The sequence below is a fragment of the Dermacentor silvarum genome, chromosome 7 (assembly GCF_013339745.2).
Source record: "Dermacentor silvarum isolate Dsil-2018 chromosome 7, BIME_Dsil_1.4, whole genome shotgun sequence".
In the NCBI taxonomy this organism is placed as follows: Eukaryota; Metazoa; Arthropoda; class Arachnida; order Ixodida; family Ixodidae; genus Dermacentor; species Dermacentor silvarum.
The window spans coordinates 156,812,762-156,831,548 of NC_051160.1; the positions used below are offsets into that span (position 1 = coordinate 156,812,762).

Sequence of the window (18,787 nt, forward strand, 5' to 3'; positions counted from 1 at the left end):
CACCAGCCCCAATGGTTAGCTTGCAAAAAGAAATATAGGATACAATTTGCTGAAACGCATGCACACATGTGCTGATTTAGGGGAGAACCTGGGTGCTGGTATGGGGTCAAACCGGCATCTGGCAAAACCAGCTGTGCTGGTGAAAAACTGCCTAGGTGGCAGTTCTAGGCATTCACAGTGTAAGACGTATATTCAGCGATGTATGATGCTTGATAAGAAAGAAAAATGACAATTGGAAGTGTATTTACTAATTGTACAACACATATGTAGTTATATTTAAAATTTATAGTGACACATGCCTATTCTGCACCCACCGTGGTTGCTCAGTGGCTATGGTGTTGGGCTGCTGAGCACGAGGTCGCGGGATCGAATCCCGGCCACGGCGGCCACATTTCGATGGGGGCGAAATGCGAAAACACCTGTGTACTTAGATTTAGGTGCACGTTAAAGAACCCCAGGTGGTCTAAATTTCCAGAGTCCCCCACTACGGCGTGCCTCATAATCAAATCGTGGTTTTGGCACGTAAAACCCCATAATTAAATTTTTTCATACCTATTCTGCATAACTGTCGATGGTTGGGCACACGCCAAATGGCACATACCGATTGGCTAAATCAAGGAACGCTTTGAATAGAACGCACATTTCCATCAACTGACTGGTGCGTATTACATACACAGCTGGTTTTGCCAGATGCTGGTTTGACCCCATACCAGCACCCAGGTTCTCCCCTAAATCAGCACATGTGTGCATGCGTTTCAGCAAATTGCATCCTATATTTCTTTTTGCAAGCTAACCATGTATATGTACCTGTTAGCCAATGTTAAATGCTCTTTTATGTTAAATGTGCGTTCTTTCATTTTTTTAATACAGAACAAAAGTGCACTTGCTGGCCCTACTTTTGGTTAGTATTCAGGGGTTATGGAGGCTGTACCAGCTACAGTGTAGACCGTTTATAACGTAAGTCACCGGAGTCACGAATATCCGCATTATAAGCGGTACCACACTGTAATTAAAACGATTTTATTGCAATAGCAATTATATGGACACTTCAGGCGCAATTCTAGCTGCCGTAGCTGTCGCCGCGAGGTTCCGTATCGTCGCGTTATGCTGCATGTGCGACTGAAAGCGTGCAAGGGTGAGCTGGTGATCTCATCTCAATCTCGCACGCGCAAGGGAGGAAAGTGGGAAGGAAGTGTTTCGTTGCACGCAAGGCTTGTTGCGCGGGGGGGTGCGCGTTTACTCTGAGTACGCAGGGGCAGGCGTGCGCAGAGAGCCGTAGCAACGGGCGTGCTTTCGAGCGCTGCCACCCTTACGTCATTCTACCCGCACCTCGTGAGGAATGCTGGGATACGTGGCCGGCGCGGCTTGGTGCGCCGGGTGTAAAATATGACCGGAGCTATTCATGCGCCAGTAACGTTGGAACATGCCCGATGGTGCGATACGTGCCGGTTGTTCGCCAGCTTGTTACGCCGCGCAGTACGCGCGATCGCCGCGTACTGCGCGGCGGTCGCGCGGGCCGTATCGTGAAAGCGATCTGCGTCGCGTCTAGGCAGTGTAGGTGCGTCGGCGGCTCGTAGCTTTGTGCGTATTGTGTGTTCTTGGCGCTCAGTTTGTGTTGAAGCGATAGACAGCAACACGAAGGTCACTTCGCTAACTGCTGCTGCAGCGCTTCCTCACGCCAGCGTTTGACAGCGCGTGTCCGCGCTCATCGAGAGTGATGTGTTCATGTTTGCCTGTGTGCACTGACACCATGCTTGTTAATATAGTTAATAAGCGAAGGCTTACAAGTTTATACGGACGATAAAACTACGGACGATAATTTTTACTTTGTATAGCTGTGTACTAATTTGCAATAGCAATCGATGCTTCGGCTTTCGGGCGAAACTACGACTTTCTTTCACACGTAAGAATTAAAATAATATTGTGTGCAGTTCAACACTACTCTCATTTCTAAATTTTTCCTGTTTATCGGCTCTTGCGTTTCCCGGCTCTTACGCGTTTCTTTAACGGTCCTGTGAAAAACGTATCAGCGGGGTTTCCGGAGTAGATAACGTCCGCCGATGAATCGCCAATTGACCTTGAAGCCACGAGCTTCAGCAGAAACCGCACTTTGCCGTCGAGCCGCCTTGCAAGGCCGACGCCACATCGGCGCTGTACGTGGCGCTGTGGCTTAATCGGGACGCATGCGCTAGTGCTGTTTCGTCTACTAAGGTTGTAACCAACGCTCCTTTATAGGAGGCGTTGGTTGTAACCAAGGAGGTTGGTTGCAACTAAGGCTCGCTCTATCGTCACGTTGCACGTTCCCCGGTGGTGGAATTGTCGGCAATAGACGCCGTCAAGTCCGAGACTGTTTGGCGCAGTTAGGCGCAATTTTCGTCGATTGTATCAGGATGGCGCAGTAAATCTCATTTGGCGCACTTTGGCGCAGTTGGCGCAGGAGTGGAATCACTGCACGCATATATATATATATATATATATATATATATAGACACACAAATGACACACATGTCCGAAATGTCACCCCATTTCGGATGTCCAATGGATGTACAAATTTTGTTTTTTAAAGACGAAAGTCTTTCTTGGGCTAGCTAAACGCAAAAAAACTTTGTCTGTCACTTGATTCAACCGCCAAGCCAAAACCAACCAAGCTACTAGCACTTGGTGGCACAAGGTCATACACGTCAACATTATACTAGAGTGTACTAGAACTAATTATACAGTGCAAAGGAAACCTCAGGCCAATTTGAGGCAAAATAAATGTACATAACCGTGATCCGCAGCATTCATTTATTAAGAATACACATTGGACTGGTTTTTACGTTGGTAAATGAAAAATTAACGCGTTAGAAATGGTGTCAAAGAGACGCTACGCGATAAAAACAAGCCGACTGAAGCCGCGGCTCTATAGCCGGCTTTAAGCCAACAGTAATAAGTTACAACAGATGGCGCGAGAGCAGGGTGAACGCAGGAAATTTGGATTGAATTCAGCAAGACCTCCATTGCATCCATCATGGGAGGAGTGAGAGGGGAAGAGCGTGAGGGGGGAGAAGAGAGGGTGTTACTTATCAGGGGCGGCAGAAGACTATAATCTTTCGACGTCATTTGCAGCGAAGCAAGTAGATATGCGGCCAATTTTTCGTATATCACGCCTAGGCAGCTCCCGCCACCTAGTCGTGACTAGTAATATATTTTGTACTTAGTGGAAGGTGAAATTTCACTCTTGCCTTGATTTTAGCCACCAATCAGATAACCTCAGTTGGGTTATTTCTACCCGCTTAAAGTCTATTTTGCCTCCATTGTCCCTTAACCCAAATGCTTTGAAATAAACAGCCCCATTGCTTTGAACTGTAGGGTTAAGCCCTTTACAGAAAAATATCAGGTGTTCAGCCGTTTCCTCCTCCTCTCCACACGCACAGCATAACGCATCTACCCCTTGGTACTTGACTCGGTACGTCTTAGTCCGCAATACTCCCGTCCTGGCTTCAAACAACGAAGAGCTGCCCCTAGAAATATCGTAGATATTTTCTTTGGCAATCTCCTGCTTGAAAGTTCTGTATGTTCCCAGCGCTTATTTCGTCTGTATCCCTATTTTCCACAAAACCCATTCTGTTTCTTTAACCTTTTTCTTAATAGATGATTCTTGATCTCATGCACAGGACCGCATTGCCAAAAGTCAGACTTGGATAGTGATGGATATCGCCACTTAAGCTCCCCCAAGTTGCCTTAATCTTTATCACAGATTAGTCACAAAAGAAAATAAGACATCACTGTAAATTGTAAGCACATTAAATTTATTTAAAACAGTAAAACATTTGTGCACTCAGCTGGTTGAAGAGTCATTCTATAGAAGTAAAACTAGTATACAAACATTTAACTCTGGAAGCAGTGACAGCTGAGTACTTTATAATGAGCGAAAATAATGAATTGCGTACATCCTGCTAGTTATGACTAAGCCAATGTTCGCTGAAAACAGTGCAGTAAAGCATACGAAAATTCAATATTACGTAGGCATAAAGTTTTGCAAGTATGGCAAAATTAAGTATGTCAACCAAATATAGCGAAAACAATTGTGCATCAAGTTAGGAAGAATTTCATTATCAGCAATTTTATTATGTAAGCAATTGTATGGGTTTGAAAAGCTTGTAAGTAAGGACTTGTAATAAAGCCTTGTGGCAGTAATTACCCACAGGAGAATGCTCAACGAAATAACCAGCAAATAAAACTGATACCACTGCCGAAAGCAATGAGTTCAACATTACTGGTGCATGCTGCCAGATAATCTATTTTGGTAAATACAGTAAAACCCCATTGATACATTCTTTAGGGTACACTGGAAAAAGAACATGCTCCAGGCAAACACATCTGATAACGCTTACAGTGGCAATACTGATGAGAAAAGAAGCTACTCTCATACAAAACCCAATTTAAAGTTGAATAGGAAGTCGACAAAGTATTGAAAACCCGCTGCGTAAAGTTCATTATTGCGGCCTGGTGGTTAACCTAAACATTAAACACTTTTTTGGAGTGGCCGCAGCTTCTAATTCCCACTTGGTGCCTGGGTTGAATCTTCTATAAGTAACAGCCTCTTTTAGAGCACTCACGTCCTCTTTTCAGTTTTCTCACAGCCTTGTATATGAAAGTAACCATGCAAGGCATCAAAGGTCACGAGAGAGCATCTTCGAAAGTTGGTCTAAGATGAAATTTTTGTGCCTTTGTCCACTTTTGGCTTTGTGAGCCGTGCTGAGAGCGGTGACGATCTGAAGACGGCGATGGCCATCTTTCTGAAGCACATAGCAGGTTTTGCTAAGCGACTATTTTCAGCAGCAACATACGGTGATCAACACAGCCTATTCTGACAGATAATGCCCCATCTGTGGTGCGCTGTAGCAGCTCTTGGACGTAACAACCATGAAGGTAAACATGACAGACAGGAATCTAGTACACATGACTGTGTGGAAACTAAATGGGACTGGTGCTTCACAGTAGAAGAGCTGGCAGAGCATAACAGGAACGAATCAAAAAGGTTCTACTGTAATGCTAAAACACACGATAATTTCTAAACAACTGCACCATTTAAGTAAACTAATATGATGTGGACTATAAAATTGTCTAATAAACAGTAAACTCAAATCTACAAAAATAAAAACAAATTTTATGGTAAATGCATAATGTAAAATAAAAAAAAATTTAAAGAATATTTTATTTAGGGAAGCACTATGGAGATAGAAGTGTAAACCACAAACCATATAACATTACTTTATATGTGGTGAAGATTAGGAAAATAAAATCAAAAACACATTTTAAATCACACTAAAACATCTTAAAGGCAGAAACTTTTGTGGGGCACATATAACATTAAAAACGTAAAACAACATCTCACGTATTCGGTATAACAGTGAGACACTAGAACACTGAACGTTCTCCTGGGCAGTGGGAACAAGACAATAATGTTTACGCTCACATCGCTCCTTCTTTGGGACATTTTAAGCTTTTACTTTATAAGAGTGGCTTTGATTTCATTCTTCCGTGATAAATAAATGTAAGCCACCTATCAAAATATGTGTCAAGTAACAGCCTGGCTGCTTATCAGTCAATCCCAACCGATTGCTTCATGTAAGTTTGCATAGATGAGTGGGATTTTGACCAACATATTCAAATGCATACCATATGACTTGGCAGAATGTTGGTTAGAGCTAGCTAGTCATGCATGTTGCAGGACATTCAAAGGTGTACAGCACAGACGGGACACAGAACATGATGACAAGATGAGCATTGCATTTTAAACAGAACAGCCGCACGTGCCACCAAGTGTATTCTTGAAATCTTTTAAGTACATTTAAATCTTTAAATACCTTTACACACAAGGTACACGTGGCAAGACGGGTGCCATTTACCAACTGAGTTTTATTTGCTGTACTTAAAGCATTATCTACATAAACTTCAGCTGGTAGCCTGTGAATGTTCTGTTCCTAATTTGTTTTGTGCTAGCGAATTCCCTGTGACATGATGTCATACCATAAGTGATATGTTTCAAACAAGAAACAGTCAAGGTGCCTGGGTGTCACACATTGTAATGGTGTCCTTGTCAGCAAGGACAGTCGTGACACAGTGCACAAAATAGGTTCAGACACCAAATGTGCACATAAATACGTTTATGTGCTCACATTAGCTATGCCTAGTGTGTCCACGACCAGCAGCGTCCCACACTGTGCAAAAAATACACTTGCAATGTCATATACTGTGAGAGACGGTCGTGCTGTACATTTTCCAAGTCGGAGAACAGATGGCCGTAACAATAACATATCACAGAGCAGCATTTCTGGAAACCTCGAAAGTATCACAACCATGACTAATGTTTTACATTATGTACAGTTGACCGCACAAGTTCTCGCAGCCCCGAATTCACGAAAAAGGTATGTGTCATCACTATTTCCTCACTTGGTGCAGAGGAGTATCTGCTGCACCTTTCAATGTGAGGGCAGATTGGAACAGTTTAGTTGTTTGTTTTCCTAAATCTAGTGGTCCAAAACCTTCTGTGGTGGGGGCATAAATTAGAATAAATTATCAAACATCACAAGAAACTAGCAAAAGTAGCAATTGTGGTAAAGCAAGAGTTGCAGAGGCCACAAGGAGTGTCTCCACTGAAGACACAAATTTCAACGCGCCGGTTCAACCTGCCGTCCATCACTGATCAGACTACAGTTCATCCAGATGGGCCCAGTCGGGTCCGGCACGAAGTCGCACTACAAGAGGCACGGACAGCTTGGCTGCTTCCTCCATGGACTTGCGCACCATGCTGGACACCGTGTCCAGATCCGCCTCGCACACCTCAAGCAGAAGCTCATCGTGCATCTGGAGGACCAAAAAGGCACCTAGAAGGCAGATCAACATGGGCCGGTATAATGCAAGGATTCTATTCAATCATTTCTATTCCTTTTTTATCATCCGCAGTTCACGACCAGCCGATGAAGGTGATAATTAGAGGCCGGATCTTTAGGCAATAAAAAAGCACGCTTTAGGCACCGAAAATAAGCAGGCAAAACAACGTTTTAGGCTTCCAACGTCATAAATATAGGCAAAATAAATTTTTACATAAATGCAAATAATTTCAAACCAAGAGGTGCGCGGCCTATATCTACGATAAGAAAACAAGAAATATTATTGTCTACAATGGCACAAAGGCGCCAACAGTTGAACATAGCCGTGCAATTGTCCCATAAAACTGCTGAACTAATGACGATCAATTGGCTTAATTCCATAAGGACATTGCTCATATTCATGTTCAATGCCACTGTACTCGAGCGTCGCATATAGTGAAACAGGCATGAAAATGAATACTTGAAAGCTGGGAATACTGATTAAAAAAAGCGATACTTTATGTCTGCCTAACGCAATTAAATCAAGACACAACAAAAACATGCAAATAACAAATGGAAGAGAGACTACGATTTATTAAGAAATTAGCATGTTCTTACATGAGGACTGTTAGGTACAACTTGGCAATTTTCTCATATACAATGACATTATCCGAATTGTACAGGCAAGACGTCCCAACACTGCCAAATAAACTTCCGCCCACTTGAAGTGCACATGTATGAAGAAATCTGTTTGGAGAGCACGCCGAACGTAGTCTAAGAATCACTGTGAAGATTGTGGAAACAATTGCAAACTACCACAATCTGCAGATTTTTGGATTCAAAATTGTGCCTCTTGTCACTGAGAATGATCTCATACGCTGAGAAGGAACACCCGACGGCAGTGAACACCTTAAGAATTAAATTACAAACAAAACGAAAGCCGCGTGCACATCACATTTTTCTTTCTTCTTTTGCTCTTCACTCTCCTTTATCTTGACGGCTCTCCGCGGTTTCGCATTCGCCAACCGCTCGCGCAATGTCAGCGCGGCGGCGTATGCTGGCCGGCGCGTCCCATTTCAATGCTGCTAGCAGTTGTTTTCCGGGAGTTGTGGTTGAACTAAAAGGCTAGGTTGAACCCCATAGAGTTCCAAACAGTCAATGTTGCCCGGTAACATGAATATATAACGGTCTCTAATTGCACTCGAAAGCGAAACTTAAGGCTAAATAGTGTTCATATAGGCGCCGACATTGAAAATATTGTATAGGCATTTAGGCACAAACGCCAAGATAGGCATTTATAGGCACTATAAAACCACTAGAAAAGCCCTTCTTAAACTCTAATTCATGCTCATTTACAGGGGCGTAGCCAGGGGGGGGGGTTGGGGGGGTTCAACCCCCCCCCCCCCCCGAAATGTTTTCCGCACCCCCCCCCCCTTACCCACCCTTTGTTCTCGTCGCTTCGCGCTGACATAATTCATGAAACCGGTGCTACTATCACAATTTCATTCCTGGGCGCTTCCGTTTGGGTTGGCAATTTACAGCAAATCATGTCTGCATATGGAAAAAACTGTCACGGTGTTTGTCAAGGCTTTGGCACTCTGTGAAGTTTTGGGCGAGAATGTGGAGGCCGCATTCTGAAGCAACAAATGAAGCAACAATTGCGGCAGCCGCATTTAAATGATGACGAAAACGCTCGAGGCCCGTTTACTTAGATTTAGGGGCACGTTAAAGACCCCAGGTGGTCGAAATCTCTGGTATACATTTCCGCCGCTTCCCTTCAGGTGCCGGTTAGGCCGCGCTCGCGCAGGATCTTAGGCTACGTTCACACTTGGTCTCGAAGCTGTCGGAAGCGGCAAAATCTTGCAAAAATCCGCCCGCCTAGGCGGCAAAACAGGCAGAAAAACAGGCTGCGAGCCAAATCGGTCTCGGGCCGATTTTTTCACCATGACGAAGCGGAAACTCGGCGGAAAGTCGTTCAGCTTCACTGGAAACTACACTAGCATGTAAACAACCGGTCGTAAAATTGAACATGGCACCAAAAGTGTAGGCTGTAATGCTGATCGACGCGATCAAGAACCAGCCCTTGCTCTACGACAAGAGTGGCTATAAAAGGTACTGTCAGCAATATTCGCGATAGTATTCAACGTTGCGCGACCGGAGGTGTGGCAACGAAGCCTTGGCGTGACCCAACTTCTTGCGCTTTTGCAAAGCCAGGCGAACCCACCACCGCCGTTTCCGAAGTGTCCGCGTCTTCCGTTTATTCATTGTCCATTTCTAGAAAACAAGTAGGTAGAAGTATAAAAGCCATTTCTTCTTCCACTTCCACGGCAGACAATAGTATGGCAGATTCCTCGCTGGCGCTCCATAATTCTCCTCGCACCTGTACGGTATGTTGCAGAAGTCGTGGGGTGCTTTTCTCGTCGCGACGATATATTGGGAGCGTAGGTCTCACGTAGGACGCGCAGGCTTTGGCGAGCCCCAACACAAGGGCCAGCCAGGGTTTTAGCTGTGGTGTTCGCGCTGCGCCTTTGGTGTCCTGGAGGCGCCGACAATACGAAATGATGAAATGTTATTACAACTTGTAAATAAAAGCTATTAAAGAAATATCATCACGCCTAGGCACCAACCTGTGACTCAGCCCTACCGCGCCCGTGTGAGGAGAATCACGGAACGCCAACGAGGAATTGACCGAAGATCGCAGATGACACGCGAAGTTGCGTAAAATGATCACTTTTGATGACGGTATGTGAGTCAAAGAATGAACATACCGCTCGAAATAATGCGATAATGAACGCCACCACGCCGACAAACGTACGCAGACGAGATGAATCTGGACGAAAACGGCAGCGGCGGCCGCGGCGATAGCAAAACAATTGTGAACAACTTGGACAGGCGCGGAAAAAATTTTCCGGCCGCTTTGGCCTTTCCGCCCGCTTGCCGCTTCCCAAGTGTGAACGTAGGCTTAGTCTGCGCGAGAAACGTCTCTTGTTTGCGATTGCGTCCCTACGGAAGGCTGGTAATTACTGTTGTGTTGTTGAATCCCAAACCAGCAATTACGGAAGGCTGGTAGTTGCTGTTTTGTTGTGGAATCCCAAACCAGCAATGTCCACACGAAGGGGTTGATGACAGCAGTGAAATTCCACCGACTCGCAACAGAATGCACGAAACAGACAGCCGACAAGCATGAATTACTGCTGTGCGCAGTACAGCGTAAGTAAACTCTTGTTGCAGGCGCTGACAGTTCTCGTCGGAGTCCCCGCGTCCTGAGAAATTGATTATGTACACTATGCACTGAACAAAACCGGAGTTCATTCCTGCATCACTAGTACACCAATCAGTCGAGATTCTGTGAGGTACAAGGCCGCTTCCTGTTTGCACCAGCGTAAGTGAAGCAGAAATGAGTTGCACGCACTACTTAAAATGCGTACACATGCCATATCTATGCTGTGCGGTGAAATATTCTTTACAATTCTGAATCTGTTGGCGTAAAGGCCAATGACGGCTGCATGCTCGCACACAGCGGAAGACACAGCGGCCCATGCACTTCCCGCAGGAAATGCAACCCTCTCGTACGAGGGAGCAGGGCGACGAAATCTTAAAAAAAAAAAAAAAAAGCCATTACGCGTTTTTGTGCGTATTTCAGTTTTGTAGCGCAAAGACGCAGCGAACAATCTATTGCTATGGGAGTAGGTATAGCCTGGTCACACGTGCATTTTCACGCGTATAGCCGTCCTTGACTTGTGAAACGCACTACGCCCCGACGAGGACGACGCCATCTACGTTTAACGGAAATTAACAATTAATGATGTCTTCTCCGATCGCACGGGTCGTCTCAATGATGCGTTTTCGAAGACTGGTCCATTCAGTGGCGCGATGAGAGACCGTTGCTCCAAACGCCCACTGTACCTGTCGTACTTACTGTATGTACTGAGCTTATTTTACCTTTTACTTAATTTCTTCACAAGCACACGCGTACGAGAGGGGGGGGGGGGGGCGGTCCCATGTCTGTGATATACATGTATAGAGTCTGCTTAAACTACCGATATTATTATCGGTCACGTGACGTAGAGGAAAGCAGAAGCTTGCCACCCCCCCCCCCCGGTCGGGCCGGTGAACCCCCCCCCCCCCGAAAAAATTTCTGGCTACGCCCCTGCTCATATATCAAAGTGGGGCGATAGGAGCGCAAGAAACAAAAAAGGCATTTGCCTAAAATCCGGTCTCTAGTGATAATGTAAGCTAAAGTGCCTCCGTACTACTACAACTACCGCTGTCAGTTAACTCTTTCTGTACTGCGCCCATTGGGCATGGTTAGCCCTCTATCGATGTTTTGCAACGCCGCTTTCGAGACCTTCCGCGCCGCTCACGGACATACTGCGCTATTGGACGTGAAGGAGGGGAACTATATTTTAGTTTTCTAAGCAGTTCGCTTTTTTCCCGCGGGGTGGTGATCTTTAAACACACTCCGCGATCAAGTTTCGCGATCGTCAAAGGGGAATGAAAAAAATTACTGCCTGCTATCGATGGTTTGAAACGCCGCTTTCGAGACCTTCAGCACCATTCATGGATACACTGCGCCATCGGACGTGAAAGAGGAAAAAGTATATTTTTTGATTTCTAAACAGTTAGTTTTTTTCCCGCCAAGCGGTGATTTTTAAACATGCTCCGAAGTTTCGCGATCGTCAAAGCAGAACGCGAAAATGTACGGCTTCGAAAACGGCGCGCACGCTTCGGGAGATCGCAGATATTGCAAGTAAGCTGCCTCTGCGGCTGATCTTATCAATACATCAATAGCAGTGAGTCAGAGGCCGCTAACTTTTCGTTGGACTTTGAGTCTGAAAGCGACGACGATGCAAACCAGCCCGGAACATCGGCGGCTGCAGCCCGGCACGCCCAACTGTAGTGCTTGCAGTAAAATTTTTGTAGCGAAATACCCGTTCAATAAAAAATTTCGATTTTTTCGGAGATAGTGCCTAATAGATGGCAATACATTTTGTATATCTCATAATTTTCGCAACATCTTTTTTATGAGATATATCTCATTAATAAAACTTTTATGCGTGAAAAGTGTATTAATTTTTCTTTCTGTTTATGTATTACATTAAATATTGAGTGCGGTAGTTACTGCAGAAAAAAAATACATCTGCCGTAACATGCAAAAAACACTCATTTTCCCCATAGTAGGGAAAGAGTTAAGTAACGCCAACCCGCTCTCCTCCTCTCCTTTTCCGGCTCTTCTCCAACTGATGTAAACAGAAGTGCCACCATGATGCTTCTTCCAGCCTTTCCGCCGCCACTTTCTCCACGACCGTACTAACAGGTTGTCTGCGCATAAGCTAAATAATGGTTAAGATTTTGCTTCGATGAAGCTTTGTTATGCCCCGATGGGCTAAAGGTGTGCTTTGTGCGAAATAAAATCACACTAGATGTAAGGGATGAACATACACTGGGTGAAAAATGAAGATGGTGTGTGGTATGTGTGCAGAATTGCAGAAGCATTCAGCGAAGAATTTGTTTGCTCCTTTGGGGCTCAGCGATAGCCTACGAATGTGCTCACGCTGGGGAAATATGGATGCATACAGATTGCTTTGAGCGTGCGTGTTCTCGGCGAGCATGGAAACGACATGGAAGGCCATGACAAAAGGAAGCAGCGCAGAAAATTCCTACCAAAAGTGGCGGAACCGAAACTAGGCAGTGGTGGCTCCTCAAAGGTTGGCATTCTTAAAGCATAAGCTGATGAAGGGGTTTCAATGTAGGCGAAGCACCGCTCGGACCACTGGTAAAGCGTGAAAAGTAATAGTATTAGAATAGAATTGTTACATCATTCCGGGCCATGGTGTCCAGCAAATTACCCTTTCCATATTGCCTGGCTCTCATGACTCATTGCCCTCACGCTATGCAAGCTAGTCGTAAAGGCTATATGCAATTAAATTTAAGGCTGCGTAAAAAGCCTAGATTAAGATAGTGTTGATATAGAACAGCCTTTGTGCCAAATTTAACATGTAAATTAGAGTGGATGCATCACAGAAAGCTTGCAAATACAGTGCAGTCCACTTATAACGATATCGAGAAAAACGAGAAATTCGATCGTTATAACCAATCATCGCTATATCTGGACTGCCGAAAAAAAAAAAATGCCGAATATACCTTTGCAGTTCCAAAACCGAAACTGCCACTTGCGATAAAGAAATCTACGTTGTAGAAAGTAGGCCATGAAAAATAAAACTTCTATTTATACCTCTAAATAGCGTCTCAATCGTTAGGCACGTTGAAATAGAAATCTGTACATGCTTTCGCGGAAGTTTCGGATTCACAACCGCTGTGCCCATCGCGTCTAGCTGATGCGCGAACACTGGCGGCTATAATTTAGCGGGCATGAAATCAATGAGTGACTCGACCGACAACATTGCACTTCGGTTGAACACCGGGGTCGGTGTCAAAGACGGGCTATTGTCAATCTCGTCAGCACTGCCACTGCTGTCGTGGCCTCCGTCGCACAACGCCGCCATCTGTCGCGACAACGATTGCCCCATTGGAGACCTCGTCGCAGAACGAGGCAGCACTATCTGCACTCGGAAACTCCTCCATCGAAGCACAACCTATTTCATCGTCGGTAGCGATGTGCTCAAATGTCAGCGGACTTCACCGTGTTGGTTTCGCCCGTGGGGGTTTCGTCGTGGCACACGAAGCCCGCCTATTCCATTGATCGGCATAGCCACTGCTTTATCCTTCAAGATAGTGGCGCTCCTGGTTTTCATAATTGTCGATATCATCCACTGCGCGAGCTCATACTTCAAGTCTTGCAAAATTTTCAGCTTCGTCTCGAGAGACGCAGCTTTGCGCTTTGTCGGCGCACCTCCGGCTGCTTCTGCAGTGCATTTCTGCGCTCGCTGAGAGAGGGAGATTGTAAAGGGAGCGTAGGCAGCGCAGGCGCCGCTTGCTTATCGCTTTCTCCCCCCTCTTGCAAAATCAGTTTCGTCTCAAAGGGCGCACCTGCCGCTGCTTCCGTTGAGAGAGAGCGTGGCAGGGAGTGCAGGTAAAGTCCCTCTATATAAAAAGTAGCAACACGCTTTGAAGAATGCCGCCTCCCCCTCGCACGCCCTGTCTGAGGCGGATGCCGTGTCGGTATTGGCCTAATGGCATCACGTGGGCCATCGCGCCGCCCGGCGCTGGCTGAGTTTGTTTACGATCACGCTCCATCGTCATTTTCGCCTGAGAAGTGTCTACCGACTGGCGAGGAGCACAACGATAGCGGCGAACACAGTCGGCGATCGTCGAAATCTGATCAGCAGCGAAACGCGTCGGCTTTCATACATGAGTCATCAAAGGTAAGACAGTAATATCTGGTCCCCGCGTGTCTTCCAGACAATACTACACAATTCGCGACACTCAAACAATCAGATTACATAAGCGTCGGTGACAACAGACAACGGATAGACGCATCGATAACGTTTAACATTTGTTAGCCGGTGAAAAGCGTCAACGGTGAAAGATAAACAAGTGCACGTGTCTCAAGCGGTGTAGGCGGCGCCACGGTCGAGAAAGGAGCGTGAAAGAGAGGAGAAATGAGGAAGAGGGAAGGCGGAGAGTGTGGCTACTTTTTATATAGAGGGGCTTTAAGCGCAGGCGCCCCTCGCCAGAGGAGGCGTTGCCTTCGCTTATCGCCTTTCTTCTGCCCTCTCCTCGCGCGACCGCCGGTGACGCGGGGGTGAAGCAGCTGGCGCCATCTTTTGCACGCTGCACCAACTTGCGATGCTCTCCGTGGCTTTCGCAATCAGCGCGCGGGCGGGATGCGCTGCACGGTAATGGTGGCAGATACGAACTCGCGTAGGCAAACTTTTCGCCCTGTCTCGGGGGCAACGTAGGAACGCAATTTTCACAATTATTCTGCATGAAAAACGCCGTCCAGAAGCAAAATTTCAATCGTTATATCCGATATGCGGTGAATAACACATCATTATATATGGGTTTTTTTCTCATAGCCCTAATGCGTAAGTTGATACTCTTAGCTCGACTCATCGTTATAACCAATATATCGTTATACGTAGTATCGTTATATGTAGAATGCACTGTATAGACGTTTTCAATACCAAAAGTGAAAAAGAAAAAGTGCCTTTACCACTTGCCAAAAGTAAAGCATGCTCAAGTCAACAACACACGGCTTCTCAGCACGAGCTCCAAGACTAGGCGGTGCCCACAGCTACCCATGACACACTGAGAAATCATGGAGACAGTGTGCTGGGACATGCATTAGTACAGTAGGACCTCGTTGATAAGATCCCGTTTACTACGATTTCCTTGCACCAACGTTCACAATCGAGAACACAAAAAATGGCCTCTTATAGTTATGGTCCTTTCAACCCGGTAAACGTTCCCGGTAAATGCGATTTTTTGGCACCAACATTCAGTACATTGCCAAACTGTGATCGTAGATACGTTTTCCGGCCGCTAGATCCCGTGTGAGCAAGAAAAAATGCGACACATGCGCAATCGTGAGCAGTAGGTGCCCGCCACGGCAGCTTCCCCGCAGTGCTCGTCCACCCATGTCACATGAAAACGCCGGCACGCAGCCAGTTTTCTCTTCCGGTATCAACAAATTTCCTCGCAGGTTGTCGCACATCACATTCACAGATATTGCCGCCAGCCCTATGCGATAAGCGTCTTCACCTTAGTAATGTGCATTGTTGGGTGAGTTCACTTATCTGTTTCACAGCGTGTGTAGCGTAGTGCCGTTGGAAGCGTACTGCACGCTTTTAATAGGCGAAACCCAAACGTGCCCCCGTACCTTGCTGCAGGCAGTACGAAGTGTCACGCTTTTCTCTGGCGGCATCGTGTTCCGGCATAGCGCACCAGCTCAATATTGTTTATTTTTATTTGCCGTCTTAAAACACTACGCAATAGGAAAACAACAAAGCGCATTCTGGGTGCTCGAGCCTTGACAGCTTGATGCACGTCAGCGTCTAGGGCCGCTACGATTCTCACTGAGTGGGTACATCAAAAGTTCCCGCCAAAATGCCTTACCGAAGAAGCTGCAGACCCAGCTAGAATTCAAAGAGTGCCAATTTAGGCTCGCTGAAGCTGCAAGAACGACAATGTGCACCTCCAGCCACTCAAGCCTCAAAACTCGTCGCACGTCGTTTCGCGCTGAAACAATTCGCGCAACGCTTCGCATTACGTAGATGTCAACTACAGTTCAGCCTGTCAATTATTTTAGTGACTTCGAGTCGTATGCGTTCCCAGTTAGTAGGTTTTTTCTAGCATGTTTTCCTAAAACGTATGAACGAGGTTCTACTGTATATCCGCTAACCACCAGGTGGCCATGTTGTGTGCTTAGGTGCTATGTAAAGGCTAGCAATAAGAAAATTCTACAATTACAAGCCCTGCAGCTTTGCCAAGATCGATTCAACTATGCCAAAGTGAAATTCCTTTGCATTCGGCCTTTAATGAAATGGCGATACTAGCTCCAGCCGGCTATTTGTGCTTCGTCTTGAGAACAATTTCTGAAACCAGACCAACCAGCAGAGTCCCAGAGGACACAAACCTGAACGGGTGCCATACATTCATAGGATTTTGACAATCATAAACGGATGGCAACCAGTTATGCCAGCCCCATTTCTCTTTTTCTTAAGGGGTGAGGAGGGAGGGAGCCACGAAAGATGGCTGGCCTGTATCCACACACTAGCCATGTTGGCGAGAAAGTTGGATGTCAGGATAAGTACGCGAGGCCATACATTAACTATGCAGGTGGTAGTATTATGCTTCATATGCCAATATTGCATGAAAAGACTAACGCGAGTCAAGCTTGACATTATGTAAAATAGCCGGGCACAGATGTATGAACTATGAATACCCAACTGATAATGCACACTCACCAATGCAGTTCATTACTTGCAGTGTGAACAGCTGCTTAGCGAGATACGGGGCAAAAGTAGTCATACATTGACAAGAGTGCTGTCGCAGGGCGGCTTGGATTGTACCAATGATACTACATGTGCATCCTTTCAGCAATTAATTTCCATTGTTTGTACTGTGCATTGATGGGGGGTGCTTAAGTGTCTAGTGCATTTAGGGGGTATTTGCACACATGTCGAACTGTTACCTGCAATAAACCAGATGAACAGGTACGCAGTTCATTTTGTGCTTGTAAGTCAAGACTCCATTAACAAAAAGAATATACAGTGGAACCTCGATCATACGATCACGGCTAATACGAATTTCCAGATGATACGAATTTTTCTGCGGTCCCGGCCGAGCCCCATTACTTTGCAACGTGCTAGAAAACGGTTGTTATGAATCGATTTTCGACCCGCGTCGGTTGATACGAATAAATGCCGCCCCACCGACAGCCGCGAAAGAGAACAGTGCGCAGTCACGCGCTTTCTCCCTTTCTCTTTTGGTGCAGAGGCGCGGACACGACGCCGGACAGCGCGGAGGCCGCGAATCGGCGCAAAGAGTTCGAAGCGGTGGCGCTTTTGTTGCTTTTGTGCTTTTCCTCCTTTTCCGCGTGCCATCGGGCGGAGTTCCGGCTGCCGTGCTTCGGGCCGCGTTCATTTTTGCGCCATTTTGCCTAGTCGCAGCGAGCTATGTCTACCAAGATACGATCTCAGCTGATTCGCGCGGCCGTACGCCGAGGCGCGGGAGCCTCCGTTGGCTGCGTTATCGGTGCCGATGGCTCAGGGCGATTGTGGGTTTCGCTGCTGAAGTCACACGGTGAAAGATAGCGCGGCACGTAATCCACGGTGCAAGGTTGCGCTCGTTCAGTCGGGTGCGCCTCCGCTTCTCCCGCTAATCGCCGTATTTTTCTTGCCGTAGGAGCGCTTCCATATTCCGAAGGCGTGCTTCGTCCAAAGTTTATTCGCCAACGAGCGACGATCCATCACTAACCTGGGAGTTCTCAGTAATCGGAATTCTGTGTGTCAAATGAAGACGCCGGCGTGGTTTACGAAGCAGACAACTGCGGTTGCCATCTTGCCCCTGCCACAGCAGCAACCAATGGAGAGACGCCTTTCAGCACGGCAGCCAATCGGAGGCCCGCTTTTATCAGAGGGCCCGTGTGACTACCCATCGCAGACCCGTGCTTCTTTGGTGTTTGTGCGTTTGTCACAAGGTGGCGACGACGGACGAATTGAGAAGCGGAACGGCGAAACTTTGAGCTTTCTAACGATACCAAGATGTCGGCGCTCGCTGGCGGGAAATACGAGATATGGCTCCGTGAACTGTGGTGATTTTGCGCGATTTAAAGCTGTTTTCTCGCCCTGCGCACTGACGAATTAAACTTTTTCGGGCACTTTCAGTGCGTTTTCAGCCAATCCATTCGATGCAGCGTAGATTAGGCATTGCAGATACCCAAACGCGTGGTTTTCAAAAATAGATTTTTCTCGCGATTTTCGCGATCTGATCCCCATGTCCCCCCTTAGTTTAGCTAGTTTTAATTGTGTTTCGATGATACGAATTTCGGCTAATACGAATATTTTTGTGACCCCGTGAGATTTGTATCATCGAGATTCCACTGCATGTGCATACACCAAGTCACCAGTGTCTTCCCCAAGATTATAAAGAGTAAACGCAAGGAAGCTGAGAGGGGCACCATGGCAAGAAGGTGAAAGAGAAAGAGAAGGATGACATAAAATAACTTACCACTACTGCCTTAAAGGGGCTTTGCAACACATTCAAGCAAGCTTCTTAGGTTGCACCGATATCACTGTCACAATTTTATGCATCGGATATGACATCATTGAGTGGTACAACGATGACTGAATTAGAATGTAGTGCGCCGTGGTTTGTGTTCAGGTGGTATTGCGAGTAGTACTGTGCAAAAACTGAATGTATGCTCTACAGCTATTGCAATTCTGAAATACATAAGAAACACTGCAAATAAGATTTACAGCTGCCCATACAAGAGGAGCTGAGCACCAGTTCACCTCAGTTGCATT

General features: G+C 46.3%; 1 protein-coding gene across 1 annotated transcript in view; it reads right to left on the reverse strand.

The window, feature by feature from the left end:
* Nucleotides 1-4,079: 4,079 nt before the first annotated feature.
* Nucleotides 4,080-18,787, reverse strand: part of LOC119458612 (DNA polymerase theta) — a 176,457-nt gene continuing 161,749 nt past the window's right edge. The window contains exon 25 of the mRNA XM_037720452.2: nucleotides 4,080-6,872. Within this exon, the coding sequence (XP_037576380.1) occupies nucleotides 6,697-6,872 (176 nt within the window). The 3' untranslated portion in view covers nucleotides 4,080-6,696. The remainder of the gene's footprint in view (nucleotides 6,873-18,787) is intronic.